The sequence below is a fragment of the Acyrthosiphon pisum genome, chromosome A1, assembly GCF_005508785.2.
Source record: "Acyrthosiphon pisum isolate AL4f chromosome A1, pea_aphid_22Mar2018_4r6ur, whole genome shotgun sequence".
In the NCBI taxonomy this organism is placed as follows: Eukaryota; Metazoa; Arthropoda; class Insecta; order Hemiptera; family Aphididae; genus Acyrthosiphon; species Acyrthosiphon pisum.
This window is the reverse complement of record NC_042494.1, coordinates 69,290,413-69,306,712: the sequence shown is the minus strand read 5'-3', so window position 1 is coordinate 69,306,712 and position 16,300 is coordinate 69,290,413. Positions and strand designations below refer to the sequence as shown.

General features: G+C 33.3%; 2 protein-coding genes across 3 annotated transcripts in view; one reads left to right on the top strand and one right to left on the bottom strand.

Annotated features, from left to right (window-relative positions):
- The first annotated feature begins 1,753 nt into the window (after positions 1–1,753).
- Positions 1,754–13,155, top strand: LOC100160756 (thrombospondin type-1 domain-containing protein 7A). Its single transcript, XM_001943193.5, has 22 exons — positions 1,754–1,907; positions 2,197–2,385; positions 2,504–2,637; positions 3,139–3,336; positions 3,668–4,042; positions 4,110–4,234; positions 5,882–6,055; positions 6,185–6,291; positions 6,365–6,585; positions 6,660–7,033; positions 7,104–7,225; positions 7,474–7,671; positions 7,762–8,155; positions 8,234–8,372; positions 8,434–8,609; positions 8,810–8,954; positions 9,232–9,479; positions 10,048–10,169; positions 11,024–11,166; positions 11,656–12,049; positions 12,225–12,447; positions 12,599–13,155. Exons 2-22 carry the CDS (start codon positions 2,268–2,270, stop codon positions 12,651–12,653), a joined length of 4,185 nt encoding a protein of 1,394 aa, XP_001943228.2. The 5' UTR covers positions 1,754–1,907; positions 2,197–2,267; the 3' UTR covers positions 12,654–13,155.
- Positions 13,156–13,304: 149 nt separating this feature from the next.
- LOC100166881 (acetylcholine receptor subunit alpha-like 1) overlaps positions 13,305–16,300 on the bottom strand; it is a 15,247-nt gene continuing 12,251 nt past the window's right edge. The window contains exons 8-9 of one of the 2 annotated variants that reach the window (XM_001945029.5): positions 15,125–15,291; positions 13,305–13,791 (exon numbers count right to left, since the gene is read on the bottom strand). In XM_001945029.5, the coding sequence (XP_001945064.2) occupies positions 13,627–13,791; positions 15,125–15,291 (332 nt within the window). In that variant the 3' untranslated portion in view covers positions 13,305–13,626. The remainder of the gene's footprint in view (positions 13,792–15,124; positions 15,292–16,300) is intronic. The other variant, XM_016807635.2, reaches the window with a different exon arrangement.

Genomic DNA, 16,300 nt, shown 5'->3' with positions numbered 1-16,300 from the left:
CAACGTGTGTAAAACGATTTAAGAATGAAACTATTCTGTATTTTATAAAGTTCATATTTTATGTGTAATGTATAGTCCGTAGTCGTGTAAGAGTGACTTACATACTTTTAGCTGTTGATAGTATGGAATACTATTGTAATTTGGGGCCTGGTGTGGCACGATGGGTGGCTGCCGTCACTAAAATGGTAAAGTACCTTCCCGCGTCATTGCAGGGTCCTGGATGGGTGACCACCAAGGTTCTTCGCGACGAATCGTTATAAACACTCGTTCCAACCGTATCGTCGTCCCAACACAAACCTCATTAGGAACCATGGTCCATCGTCTTATCGAGGGTTACAAACATTTTTTTTTAAAACATATATCTATTGTTTTATTTGAATTTATTATTAAACATAATAAAATATTATTATAAAATTATTTCAAAGTCGTAAATGCATTCGATATGTTTATCGTCGTACTTACATTTCCATTGACAAATTATTACTGTTAATATGAAAATGTATATTTACAACCATAACAATAGTACATGTAATAGATACCAGTGGTCGTATCACACTGTCACATAATAGTTATAAAACGCATTGCGTACAATTTGTAACTCTGCCCAAGGAAAAAAATGTTCAAAAGGTCTACAGTAAATTCGGCCCGTGTTTTTTTCAGGTAAAAACTATTTAGGTGTAAACTCGGCCCAAGGTTTTAGGTTTTGGCTTGGCTCAGGTTTTTATCAGGTAAAAATGATTGACGTACACACTCGGCCTAAATAAAAATATAAGTACATATAATATTTTTGAGAACCATTACCCAGAGAACACCATGAAGAGGCGATTCTCATTATGCTCCAAAAATTATTTAAATTTTCATATTATTAATCATAGTACGAAATCCGTTATATAAATGTAAAATTGTGTAAACATTTAAGTAATATGTTTCAGTATTAATATAAGTAAAATGTATTTGCACATTAAATTATGTTGTGCTTATTATATTTTGTTGGTCAAAATTATCGGGTCGAGTTTACAACCGACCTTTTTTATTATCTTAAATTTCCGGGCCGATTTTACAATCTACCTATTTTACTACCTAAAATTTCCGGGCCGAATTTTCAATCGACCTATTTTACTACCTAAAATTTCCGGGCCGAATTTTCAATCGACTTTTTTTATTGCCAAGTTTACAACAAAAAAGGTAACCGCGGGCCTAGTTTACATTTGCCCGCCAATTTCTACCCCCCCCCCTCTCCCCATCTCCCCAACCAAACAAACGGTCAAACCCGGCGCATGTCGCACACGTCGTCGTACATCCGTGCGAACAAAATCGTGTCGTTAAAAACAAAACATAAAATATACCTATACGTATATTATTATGACGTATTACACGCGCGGAGCTTGTAATGGCTGGTATTATTGTGTTGTTTTAATTAGGTACCTGAGAACAAAGGCTCGAAAACGGAATGGCGTGCTGTGTATAATATAATGTATATATTATTATGTGTATATACCTACCTAAAACACATACCTATGTCTGGGGTGTGGAGTGTCTGACATTCACTGCTAAGAGGGGGGTGGCGCAGGTTTGAATGTGGGTGCGAGGGGGTTGTAGTTTTTGTGGGGGAGGGTCGCATAGTGCAGAAGGAGTGCTATATGTGTGTGTGTGTGTGTGTGTGTATACCGTGTTACACGCGAGCACAAAGGAGCGAACGCAGTCGCAAAAGTCGACGCAAAAGCGTTTCCCCGGCAACGGAAATCGTTCGCTCTCCCCGTGAATCGATTTGTCCGCGGCCCGTTTAGGTGTTTTCCAGACGTCTCTGCGTCGCCGTCGCCCGTCGCCGTGCCGCAAACCAACAGCGTATAAAATAATAGCTGTTGACGTTTTCGACTGAAAAAAATGCCTTTACGCCAGTCGAACAGGTACGTTTTTTTTTTTTTATTTACGCCGTTGACAGCCCGTGAGTTACCCTCAAATTGTACATGATAATATGCGCGAAACCGTCGGAGACGATATCATAACAACGTCCGAGCGAGGGCGCGCGCGCGATAGTTTACTGTAATAGCCTGCAGGGGTGTTGCGGCCCGGGATCCTGTGACCGACATGTTTTCCTGCGCGATAGCCCACTGCGTTTTCGCCGTCACCGTTCGTCATGTGATTTGGTACTAAAAAAAAATAAATACGGTGTTTTCCTTTTGGATTCGTTTTCAGATGAACGCCGCAAACGCCGTCCTTTGAGCTCAACCACTGTCCGAGGAGCATACGCCGTCCAAGATAGCACGATGTTTTTCCCCCGCGTCGGATTGCTGATCACCTTATTAGTCTTGCAAATCAGCTTGTACCGATGCGGTCTGCCACCACCGTCGAACGAAATCACTCAAAACTTTCTGTGGAATACTGGTAAATACCTATACTGCACCTATGCCTACCGAATATCTATTATTCGATCCCCGCGCGCTGCGCCGTCATAATATAAGTAGCAAGCAGTTACTTTACCGTGTATTATCAACCCGCACAGATGCTGTGGAGTGGAGAATCGGCGAATGGGAACCGTGCACCAGGTCCGAAGACACCGGCCTGAACGACAACCAGGGTATACGCCGCAGGAAGATCACGTGTGTCATGGTCATACACGACGGAATAAAACTCGAGGTGAATTATTATTGAAATCATATACCAGCGCAAAAAAAAATGTTTAAATCGATTTCATGCTTTCATTCATAGAAAATGATTTGTAATCAAAATGTTTTGGCCTGCGATTTACTTGAATATTACGATTACCGAAGAACTAAAAAAAGTATAGATTCGTTTACTACTGATTTTTAATAACATAAAAAAGTTAAAACAATAATAGTTGATATTTGTTTTTACTCTTGTATTATTTGTATTACCTATATTGTTTTTATTATTTTATTTTATATTTTTCTTTATTATATGAATATAATATACCTACATTATATGTGTACAAATAAATCACGCCCAATAATCCGAAAACAGAAAGTAGGAGACGTGTGTAAATAAGATAGTATACATATATTTATGGGGGGGTAGAAATTTAATCTGGGCAAGAGTGGTTTATTTACATAATTTTTATAATTATTTACATTTAAAGTGTGAAATAAATTATTTCGAACACAATTTTATTATGAACAGGAACCAGTCAAAACTGAAGACAGTAGTTGCCAAAATCTATCACCCGGAACACCTCCTGTAGAAATATGTTCACTTGAACAAAACCAAGACTGCGTAGTCACTGAGTACTCAAACTGGACAATCTGCTGTGGAGGAACACAACGTAGGACGAGAAGTGTAGTAATTGAGCAGAAAAACGATGGAGCTAAATGTCCGCCGGTACTGTTCATTATTAATTATCTATATTAGTAGAGCATAATGTTTATTGGATATTATCATGATTGATAAGACATTTTTAATATACATACCTAATTCACATGATTCTATTTTTGTATGGTAACGTTACACGTATACTAATAATATACTGTAATGAGACGTATTCAATTTTAATTTAAACAGTGTATAGGTATACTGGCATAATAATTTTGTATAAAACTCCAAAATGGGTATAAAATTATTATTTTTCGTGATTATGCGTTCTAAAATATCTACAAAGTTTCAATCACATTATTCAAGCATATTTTTTAGCTTTTTATTTGTTTTTATCTAGCTGACAGAATCGCGTGTCTGTGTACCGGACGAACCTTCGTGTTCGAACTACTATCCATTTGGTTTATACCAACTGAAAGTCAATCAATGGCAGCAGTGTGTTCCGTTTTCCGAACATACCATGGGCGACAATGATGGCATACTAAATTCTGGCTCACATTCAGATACATTTTATAAACACTGGCCTCAAGTGGGCACACAAAAGCGATCGATGAGCTGTTTTGACGAGTCAGGCATACTCGTTTCTCTCAGCTTTTGCGAAGACAAACAGTTACCCACCAACACCCGGGCATGTATCATTGCTCAAGATTGCGTTGTAAGCGATTGGACCGATTGGGAGATTACGCAAGGCGGGTGTATTAGCGCTGGTGGAAAAGTATGTGTTAAAATTAATTTCAAATTCAATTTCACTATTGTAAACTTGTTAATTCATTTCACTATAGATCCGAGCCGAAGAAGCGATTAGGAAGCGTCAAATTCTCCGTTTACACGAAGGGCAGGGCTCCCCATGTCCTCATCTCGTAGAAACAAGAACTACAAAAGAAAATTTACCACTGTGTGCTGACAAGTAAGATAAACTAATCTCTAATTACTAATAACCATTATATTATAATATGACTTAATAAAAGGAATGATAATTTGAAAATATAAATACTTTGTACCTAATTGAGTTGAGATAAAAATGTGTTGACATACAAGTGAAAAAAAAGAGGAAGAGTAAAAGTGACTTTAATATTAGATTTTATTTCGGGGTGAAGAAAAAGATTTAACCTTTTTCCAAATAACAATTTTTGTTAATACCATAAATTTATATTTATATATATACATATTTATTACTTTGGTTGAGTACTTAGTTAACGCAAGGCAATAAGGTCACATTACGTATGAAAACACAGAATATTGTTTAAATTAAGAAACTATCGTTGTTATTAAAACTAAAAAAATGTAGTAAAATAACTAACTTACAATTGCGTGTGTTTCGCCAATATCTTATAACTGGACATAATTTATTGATGCAATTTTATCGTTAAGCAACACGTCTTGTTTATTTATTAATAGTAAATAAATTTAGAATAATTTCAGTTTTATGAAAATATAGCATAATATACTGGTGTAGCATTTTAATAGTACCTACCTACATAACTACATAAGTATGCAATAAATAATAATTAATATTAATATATTTTAATGTGATTTCGTACTATTTTCGACTTTTTATGTAAAAAGATCCCCAAGTATAATTAATATCTAATATGGACAAAGGACACGAGTAACATTGCTATTTACCTATTAATTATTATGTGATAGGTATACGTAAATGGAACGGAAACGCATTAGCGATATATTCTTATCTTACCCGTGCGACCCACGCCCACTACACTTCTAGACCGGGAATCGGGATGGATATGAATTTTAATTTTATTTATTTATTTTAGCAGTATTGGAGTTATTTACTTAATGTATAGTAAACTATTATTACGCTGTATAGTCGATCGCACTAAGGATAATATTCTTGTTTTGATGGACGAGAATTTTCTAAATAAATAAATAATTTGTTTAGTACAACAATTTATTTCTTAAAGCATAATAAAACACATTTGTATGCGATTGGTTTCAATCGTATATGTTTTATATAGATAATTAGATAAGTGCACTATACTTTTCACCAAAAATATATTTCTTTAGTAAAAACTAAAATTATTGTTTGTTTTATCGTGTCTTTGCGACATTTATGCCAAATTAATTTCACGCCAAAATGTCCCATTCTGTGTCTTTGGAAATTCCTAGCGGATCATGTATTGGTGATAGAGTATTGAGTTTTTGACTTGAATCACGTTCAATTGTCTCTTGAACATCACGAGCATTGGACATACGTATACTTTTCCTATAATTCTTAAGTGAGTATAGTAGTGTAAGCGGTGGCGTATATAGTATAGGTATAGTAAAATTTTTGATTTTTGGTTTAACTAACAACACATTAAATTACAAGCAATATAAATACATCATACACTTATCATCTCACTCACATCTGTGAGTATAAGTGAAATTTGAATTAAAATGTAAAATAACATATCTATGAGTGATAATGTTTATTTTGTTATAGTTAATTCCTAATTATTTTGATAGTACCTGCATAATATAAATTATAAAGTTACTTTTTTTTTTTTGTTAATTTGTGGTATAATTAATATTTGATTTATATAATATATTTCAGATATAAATGGCTAATATCAAGTTGGAGTAAATGTTCACAACCAATTTCTAATTCATCAGTTCAATGTGGTGGTGGGCTTCAATATAGGAACATCACTTGTATTGAATTTATGACTGGTAAATTTATGGATCCGTCAGTTTGTCGTATTCTGGATACACCACCAACAATCCAGAGGTTAATAATTAACACCTATATACGTACAAATAAATAATTGTTTTCAAAACAATAATCAAATCACCCAATTGATAAGAATCTTAAAGCTGACGAATAAAAATAAAAATAATGATATATTTATATTTATAGATGCGAAATACCATGTCCAAGAGATTGTCAAGTTGGACCGTGGAGTAAATGGGGCCCTTGCAAGCCATCAAAATGTCCCTCTGACCTTGACAATGAATCACAAGAAGGTTAAACACATTTACTTTTTTCGCTGTTTATAAGTTCAAAATATATATTATAATAATGAAATATTTGTAATAGAATTTGAAGTCGGATACAGGAAAAGAACTAGAATAGCAATTGTACCACCTAGTGAATACGGTGTACAATGTCCCAGTCTAAATGAAGTACAACCTTGTCAAAATCCACAATGTTACGTTTGGGATTACGAGCAATGGGGAAGTTGCACGCTTGATGAACCTACTGAGAAATGCGGTCCCGGACAAAGGAATAGACAGGTGTATTGCACTACACACGAAAAGGCAAATATCTGAACACACATAAATCGTAATTTTGTATTGTGATTTCACAATGTTCTAAATACCTGGGTTTATAGGAAGTGGTACATAACTCGTTGTGTTCTAAGCTCAAGCCGTCAGAATCCGAACCATGTTCAGTGCCGTGCCCAGAAGATTGTGTGGTATCTGGATGGTCAGACTGGAGTGAATGTTCCATGGGATGTTCCATCGAATCCGATATAGGCGTTAGATATAGAAACCGTACTGTAATTGGACCTCCAGGAAAAACTGGACACCCGTGTCCGTCCAAAGATGATATGGTCCAGTTTGAAAATTGTAATACGCACGGATGCTATGGACTGAGCTGGTTAGTCTTACCATGGACAGACTGCAACGGAACATGTGACCATGGAACACAGACAAGAGAAGTTTGGTGCATGAAAGGAAATGATAAAAAAGTCAAAGATGAAAAGTAAAACTATATACTTGTTATAGTTTTGTAATCGCTGAAACAAAACTAACATTGATATTATAATTTATAGTTGCAAGGAATTACCGAAACCAGTTACTTCGAGAGATTGTTCCATAGATTGTAAAAGTAAAATATGTGTTCTTTCGGACTGGAGCGATTGGTCAGAATGTCCTCAAGATTCATGTATAAATGGTAATAATACAAAGTATAGTGCTAATCAAAATATTTAAACGCCAAGAAACGACTAAACCATATACGTATTGATCATACGAGTAAATTATATTATATATTTATACGTATTTTACTTTATTAAAATGTGTAGAGTTGTGTAATAGTAATGGAACAAATGGATATAATCAACTTTATTATTTTGTATGTAAATATGTAGGTAGGAAATGTAAGGCTTCATATAAAAAACAAAACACTTAAATATTTTATAGAACAAACGGATTTAACCAAATTCAAACGTCAACGGAACCGAGTTATTCTTGGTGGTGAATCCTGTGGTCCAATATTCGAAGAGGAATCGTGTCAAATTCCAAATAAAATATGCCCTAAATTCAGTTTGGTTTTCGGCGCTTGGTCTCATTGCGAACTAGCAGAAGGTGTCACCTGCGGCCATGGCCTGAGAACAAGAGGTGCCTATAATACCAAATTTTCATCTTAGATACTGCTGGTATAATGTATTTTCATTATTAATCTGTTTGTAAATATAATTTTTTCCTTAGATTTCCGGTGTAAAGATAACGATTCGCTTGTTCACGTTGAGCTGAAAAACTGTCTACAAAACTTAAACGTTACACCAAGTAGCGTTGAACGATGTCACGTTGACTGCCAAACTCCGTGCCAGATGACCGAATGGTCACATTGGTCGTCGTGCCCTCAGCCATGTTCGGGTTTACGTACCAGAACCAGGGAGCTTATTGGAGATTCTATATCGCATCCGGCTTGCAAAGGAATACGTCTCGTTGAAACAACGAAATGCCCGTGCTCTGAATATTTCCCGCAGCCTACTTCCGATTGGTCGTTTTGTTTAACAAACGAAACCGACGGGTGTGGAGCTGGCACGCGATATAGGTCATTGGGATGTTACAACGTGGACAACCATCTGGTCGATCCAGCGTAAGGAAGACAATTAGATTTTCGTATACAAAATATGTAATATAATTATTGTATTACTTAAGAATTCCTTTTGTACAGGCTGTGTGGTGGTAGTACAGGAATCGAAGAAGAACCATGTTTGGTACCGTGTTCGATTGATTGCCAAATGTCTGATTGGAATGAATGGGGTGTATGTAATAAGCTGTGTGGACCAGGGACGCATCACCGTTATAGAACCGTAAATTATTTTATCTCTATTTTGGACTTTCCAATAATACAACTAATATATTGTTGAATAGATCGAACGAAACGCAGCAAATGGCGGGAGACCATGCGGTGAAACGGTACAAACAAAAGTCTGTAACACACCGTGTAACAGTTTCCAGTGGACTACCGAACCATGGAGCCAGTGCAAATTACCGGATAAGGATAAACAGAAAGGCTGTGGTGAAGGAGAAATGTTTAGATTAGTGCGGTAAAAATACAATGGATTTTAAATATCATAAACATATTCTTTTACCATAAAATCATATTAATTGTGTATTTTTTTATAATTATATTTATGTTATGACTAAGTCATGCGATTTAACAATTTGACATAACGTGTGATTTAAATTAAGTTCATAATAATTAATCATTAAACTGATATTTATTTTTATTTAACTATTGTAACAGATGTATTCACATAAATACTGGAATAGAGTTGTCGGAAGAATACTGCGATTGGACCACACGACCAGATGGAGTAAACTTGTGTACAATCGCATGTCCTGGAGATTGTGTGTTAAGTAGCTGGTCGGATTGGTCAATTTGCCCAAAAGTAAATAATGTATTTGTACTACCCATTTGTTATTGAATCCTTATATTATCGCTAAAAGTCCAATCAAAGTTTTTTATGGGTATATTATTTAAGAAAATATAGGTATATTGTCATACTTAAACATTATAATTTTTTATCAATGTTTTCAAAATTGAAAATAATAAAATTGCGTATTTTAACTAATGATTGAAAAAATATTATACATTGAATCCTCAAGTATTACGTGCACGCATTTATTTTTTTACCTATCTGACGATAAAAATAATTATTTTTAAAGGATTGCCTATCGTCGCAAGAACAACAGCGGACCAGGTTGTTACTCAGAAGCCAGAGCCCTACCGGAGCAAATTGTCCAATAGCCATACAAACACAACCGTGTCACTTGAACTTCACATGCTTTAAATATTCTTGGAAAACAATAACAAATGTATCATGTCTGCCTTTGGGCGGCAGTCCATGTGGTGAAGGCATGACTGTTGGAGCGGTGTATTGTGAGAGGAGCGATGGTAGAACTGTTTCAGACCGGTAATGCGCTTTATATTACTTAAAAGGATGCTCGGAATTTCTAGCCTTAGCTTTTTTTCCCACTAAGATACCTACAAATATGCTAGGTAAACACTTCCCTGATGTCGTACTTACACTAAATTGTTTTGTTGAATTTAGCATATATTTTAATGTTTAAAAGATATTTTGACTATTTAGCATTGATGGTGTTATTTCTAGGTACAGAAACACATTTTTTGAATATTCTTTCAATTCACTCATCAAGAATGTTTAAAACTATAATATTGGGGTTATTGAAAATTTAGGGAAACGGAACACTGGTTCCAAGGGAATTTATTTTTCGTTTTAGCTGATAGGTAAAGAAATACCTTCGTATTAATACTTCTATCGATAAATATAAATCAATAAAAATCAAAAATTAATATTAAGCATATTATACTTAAAAAATATACATAGGTAATAATTTTTTTTTAACATTTTATTTTGCATATTTTCACGTTATGCATTTAACATCCTAACCCAGCTTTCCCATATTCACCTATATAATATTATCTAACTGTTAATATTATAATTATTCACGCCCCAATAGGTTTTGTGCCGATCAGCCAAGACCAAATCCGTTGGACAAATGGTGCTATATCGATTGCCCAGTCGATTGCGCTCTTGAAGGCTGGTCACCGTGGAATTCGAGTTGCTCTTGCAACGACACAGGTGGTTTTTACAGTGCTAAATGTGCTAAGTCTTTTAACCTTTGGTGACGCGTATAAGGTGTAGCATCAGATCACACAGTTTCGTGAGCAATTATGTAATTTTTTTTCGTTCAAACAAAAATAATAACTGTTTGGATTAAATTTCATTAAGTAATTAGATCCAAATGTTATAAGTAGTATAATACAAACTAAATATTTTTTTTTTTTTTTTTGTTTTACTTTATTGAAGTATAATATTGATTACTACAATATAATAAGCAAATTATTTAGTTTTAGGTTTCCAAACATAAGTTTACAAAACACCATATACCCCGTTGTGTCCGTCCATTAGTTATCGGTACATAGTTGTATTAAGATTTTATAACCACGAATATGTTGAAAATAAATTCATTCCAGCCAATATTAAAGAGTATCAAAATACGAGCATTTAATATAGATTCACAGTAGCCTGCATTATCAAAAAATAGACATAAAAATATAAAGAGTACCAAACAATTATTTTTGATTTGTTCCTGCATACAATTATTATAGTTTATTGCGTTGGGTTAAAATATGTTTAGAAACCGAGTATTATTAGCACGCTTGCAGAGTGAACTTTTGCAACTTGGTTAATGTTCGTGTTGTACAAATAAAAAAAAAAATGTTTAAAACGATGTTTTGACATTTTTTTAGTTCAATGACGATAGTGACTTGTAGGTAATGCCCATATAAGATGCCCAAAATAATTATTTTCGGCATATTAAAATTAGTTTGGGGTGAATAATAATTATGCCACGTGCGTCCCCCAGGGTTAATCGACATAACCGCGAACGAAGCGCACACGTTAATAATTATTGTGATTCCTCGGTTTTAAAGGAGTGTCACGCAGAGCTTATACCGCTATGAACCCGAGTGCAACGGGCAGACAATGCCCCATGACCGTCGAACAATGGAAACCTTGTCCAGCCGTACCGTGTTATAGTTGGTCGCTCGGCCCGTGGTCAGCATGTCAACTTCATGTACGTATTATGAAATATTATGTAGACGAACAAGGTCCAATCACATTATGCAGAAATTTAAATACCTACTCAGTATGCCCCCGAAAGTTTTTTTAAACATTGACTTTATAATAGCCCCCCTCCCCTCCAAAAGAAAAAAACCGATAATTTTATTATATTTATGATTTTATAAACGATAAACATTTTGTTGTCAAATTTATTTTAATAATATATTTTTCTAAAAAATCATTCGAATGTTCAGAGACTACCGAAATATCGTGCAAAGTTCTTACACTGGAATTCTCTGCAGTATTTCGAAACGTATTATAAAATATACAATTTGGCAGCCCCCCGCGAGAAATGTTAACAAAAATTTCCGATTATTCCAGCCATACAATATTATATAGTATACCATCGTCTCGTCTTAGTCGTTCTTCATCAAGTACACACAACTGTGTCTGGCGTAATATTATTATTGGACGGGTAACATATTTAGTTTTCTCGACACAGGGAGCCGCTTGTGGACATGGTGTGACCAACAGGAACGTGACGTGCGTGAGGACCAATGACGGAGAAACGGTCGAGTCAACATTCTGTGGCTCTTTGGGGCAGCAAAAACCGCTTTCCTGGCAGAACTGTTACGTGTCCTGCGGTCCTGGCTGCACCCTGTCCGAGTGGAGCCAGTGGTCGCACTGTCACGGGGATTGCGAGAAGGAGACTATTGGCTACGAGACGAGATCCCGTACGGTAATATCGCAATCGCCGGCCGGAACCACCGCCTGCACCGATCCTCTGTGGGAGACCCGTGATTGCCGCATACCGCCTTGCATGACCTACGATTGGGCACTGACCCCGAACGCCGACGTCATATGCCGCAGATCTGACGGGCTCGTGGTTTTGGAATGTGAGTAATAAATTAATAATATTATGCTGAGACGGTGCAGTTTTCAACGTCCAGCCGAGCTATTACTACGTATATTATAATGTTATATTGATCAGTTCGTATCATTATAATACTATGACATAATTAGTAATGATACGTATACCGACGGGTTAACCTGACGTGATAAACCTTTCAGCTTCTTGCAACCAATCGGAAAAACCAAAATCAATGTGCAGTACTTTGCAAGGCAGCTATATATGCACCAAGGACATTTGTATGCCAGACGACAAATTGCAATGCGACCAGATGACCACTTGGGAGCAGCTTAAACACGATCCACGCGTCGTCGAATACATATTTTGCTTTGGATTTGTAGTAAAAATGGTCATCATAATTGGTGTGATCCTCTATTTCTTGCGGTGCGTACAAATATTTACCTTATTCGCTTACACGGTCCAAATGGTGTTGTTTAGAATTTATAAACAATTATATTTTATCCTTTCAATTAATTTCAGTTGATTTGCGCTTATATAATACTCAATAACAACGTTTTCTTTGTTATTATTTTAGTCGTTCAAAGAAACAAAACGAGTGCAAATACCACAAACAACCGGATTTAGCGTAAACTATAAGCAACATGGCAAACCGAACATATTTACATATTATTATAAACTATAATATAATACCACATTTTTAAAATTATACAATTTACTTACAATTAAGATATCCCCCATCATTAGTTAGGTATTATCTAAAACTAACATAATTTAATGATTGAATGATAATAATTATTTGCTAAACTTTAGATATTATGGATCAATGAATTTTGTTTTTTATTATTTTTTTTCTTTAGAATATTAATCATATTATATATTACACGTATTAAATATTATGAGGAACTTGAATGTTTTGTAGTTTCTTAGAATTTTTCTCGAAAATGCAAATCAAATTTACTTACTTTTTCATAATATATATAATAATTATAATATATACTTACTATGGTTATGAAAATTTGTTCAACTGTTTGTTTTAATTCTTGTTCATGTTTTTGAATTTATGTTTTTGTTATATGTTATGTTAGCATGTATTACATTTTTTTTTATCATACATAAATATTACATAATACGTTGAAAAATAAGTGGTCTAAATTATTCAAGACATGTGCATTGTACTAAAAATTTATTTGTATACAAGTTCATCAAAAAATATCCTTTAATGAATATTGTTAATTAAAATACATTTTTTTTTGTTTAGTTAATATTTTTTTTTAAGTATAAAACTTATATCAAATTATAGATATTAGTCATATAGATACTCATATACATTAATATAAAATATAAAATTAAAGTACCTATATTTAATAATTAAAGCCAAAAATATTCATTATAATCAATAAATAAGTAACTATACTTTTTTAATAATAGGATTAGATATAAATATAATTAAAAAATACCTTTGTTTATAAATTTATAAAAATATAAGAGTTATAAAAGAGCAAAAATCGATACGAATAATATAAAAAAAAAATGTTCCTTAATAGAAACTAGTAGATAGATACACAAACATTGATCTTTTGTGAAATATTACTCTCATATTATTCACTTCAGAAAATAAATCACCATAGCAATGAACAAAAATAAGTAAACAATAAACATCGTTCTATCTAAAATCAGAGCCAGATAATACCATTGACTTTCTTTCAGTTGAGGATATTGTGATTTATCATCATTTGATTCGTCCAATATCTTGTCCTCGTCATCGTTCTATAATCAAATGTAAATCATGTAGAATTAATTTCAAAATATTGTCAAACTTCAGTTATTAATCATGATTAAATATGAATTATATTATATGTTATAAAGTTTGAATTCTTTTTTTTTTTTTTGTATATATTATAGTTTCTTAGTCACACCCTAACTTGATAAAGCTGAAAATGGGTTGAAAGTGGCCGTTTCGCTTCGGCCATTTCTATCAGAGTTTTATGATATTAAGTTTAAAGGTAATATTATAATATAACAATATATTCAGAAAACGATTTGGAGTGGATTAAACCGCACTAATTCTGACATTTTTGACAGCTTTTTGTAGTTTTCCTTCCACGTAAAGAAACTATTGCCGAGAAACCCGATAAATGTCCTCTTAAATGTATTAATAATACTGGATTTCCAACTAGAACCCTACCGAAGGTCATTTGAAATTTTTCGAGCGAGAAGTAAGAAATTCGTTCCTGGTCGTTACCTATAGAACACCCGGAAACTTATAGACTAGTGTTTTCCAACTTTGTTGTCATAGTACACCAGTAGTTATTACACCTTTATAGGAAAATCCCTACCAAAAATCAAAAAAAAATCATTAATCAAGTATGCCATCATATTTTAATAATATGCATTAATAATCATTTTTGTTAAAAGCAATTTTCTCATTTAATTTTAATAATATAATGAAATAGGTACCGAATAATGAATACTTAATTCTGTTAAATATAAAGACTATTTTTAATATAAATTAATTTTTATTTTCTTATTGTTATAACTTATTAGTTTACGATAGTGACCCAACAAAAATATTTTGGATTGGTAAATACTATACTATAGACTACCCGGGAACCGATTCGGTAGGTAATTGTAGGGGACCAACTCGTATGCGTACTTTTAATGTTCAAAAAACACATTAATACCATAATACACATTAATAAAACCAATACAATCTTTGCGTATTTTGGTTTAGATAACACAACTAACTTGAGATTATTGTACAGACGTTAAGACACTTGTACAATAATATTAAATATACATATTATTATCGTTTGAGTGAAAACCATTATCTAAATTTCAAGTACAGTATATTATAACATAATACCACCTAGTCATATTTTTATATAAATATACTTTATAATGGTAAATTATCGGCTGCAGTGTTTTCGATAAATGGCGGATAACAACGCAAGCGTATAATAGTATTATACAATTAAAATATTAAGTGTTATAATCTTGTCTTAAGTTGTACAATAATAATATGTATTGTATTGCGTAATCTTAATGTACCATTATGCGCACACAATATATACCTACCACAATTACGAATAATTATATTTACCTTCATTGATGTAAATCTCATGACGGTTCCGAATTTTGTGTTCAACAGCTGAGTGATATACTTGGGTACTTTATGGTCGGGTTGCTTGTATTTAGCTAGATTGTGTAACAACACTGAGAATACCATCGATAGAGTGACCATGCCCAGCGAGTTTGAGTAAAACATTACTGCAAGGCAAACGGTAGGCAAAAAATTAAATAGGTAATGACGTAATAAGTACTGTATTCACCCGTGCATACAGAGTGATTCACTAAGCATGATCAACCCCGTTTTTACTTTAATAATGAAATAACTCAAATTATGGTTTTTGGAATTTTTAAAAGACCATTTTTATAAATTCTTGAATTTGTATGTAGTACTGTAGTCTGTGCAGGTGACTCAAACTTCTGTTTTCCAAATGAGAACCCCCCCCCCCTTCGGAAGGTAATTTTATTACGGGATAATTTTTCTGAAAATGTTGACGTATCGAAATCAAAATTGAAACTAGTAGTGTTCGAGTTATTTGATTTTATGTACTGTCGATAATAAGTCCAAGATAATGGGTTTGGTAGATATAAGGGCTATTGTGATTTAAAATGTTGGTGATTAATATTAATTTATAAACATTAATAATTTTTTAAAAATGGTTCATATATAATATATACTAGATCCAATATTTAAACTTTTGTAAAACCACTTTTAAGGAATTACCCTTAGAACAAACATTTTAATAACTGAAAAATTATTCGTCCGAAATCAAAATTTTTTTAAAAAAATATCCAAAAAATAATTTACAGCAAAAGAAGAAAGGCGTTCACTTTTTAAAAACAGAAGTTTATTCTTTGTAACGCTACACTACACTTTTAAGTGGTATAAATAATTTCAAGAATTTATATTTAATATTTATATATATATTACCTATATATTATTATTTAAGTATATATTTGAAGATTTCAAAAGGCAAAAATCAGATTTTTGAATAACTGTATTACTAATGAAAAAGGGTGGTTAGCATGCTTGGTGAATCACACTGTATTTGTATACAGTGAAACTTCCAATTAACAAAATGTTCAGTTTAAGGGGATTCGATACCGTGATTTTCTGTTTTCGTCTAACACACTCGTGACATAGTATTTTAGACGTTTTTTTTGCCAAATGTGCCAATTGATCTAATGAAGCGATAAGAATTCTGAAAAC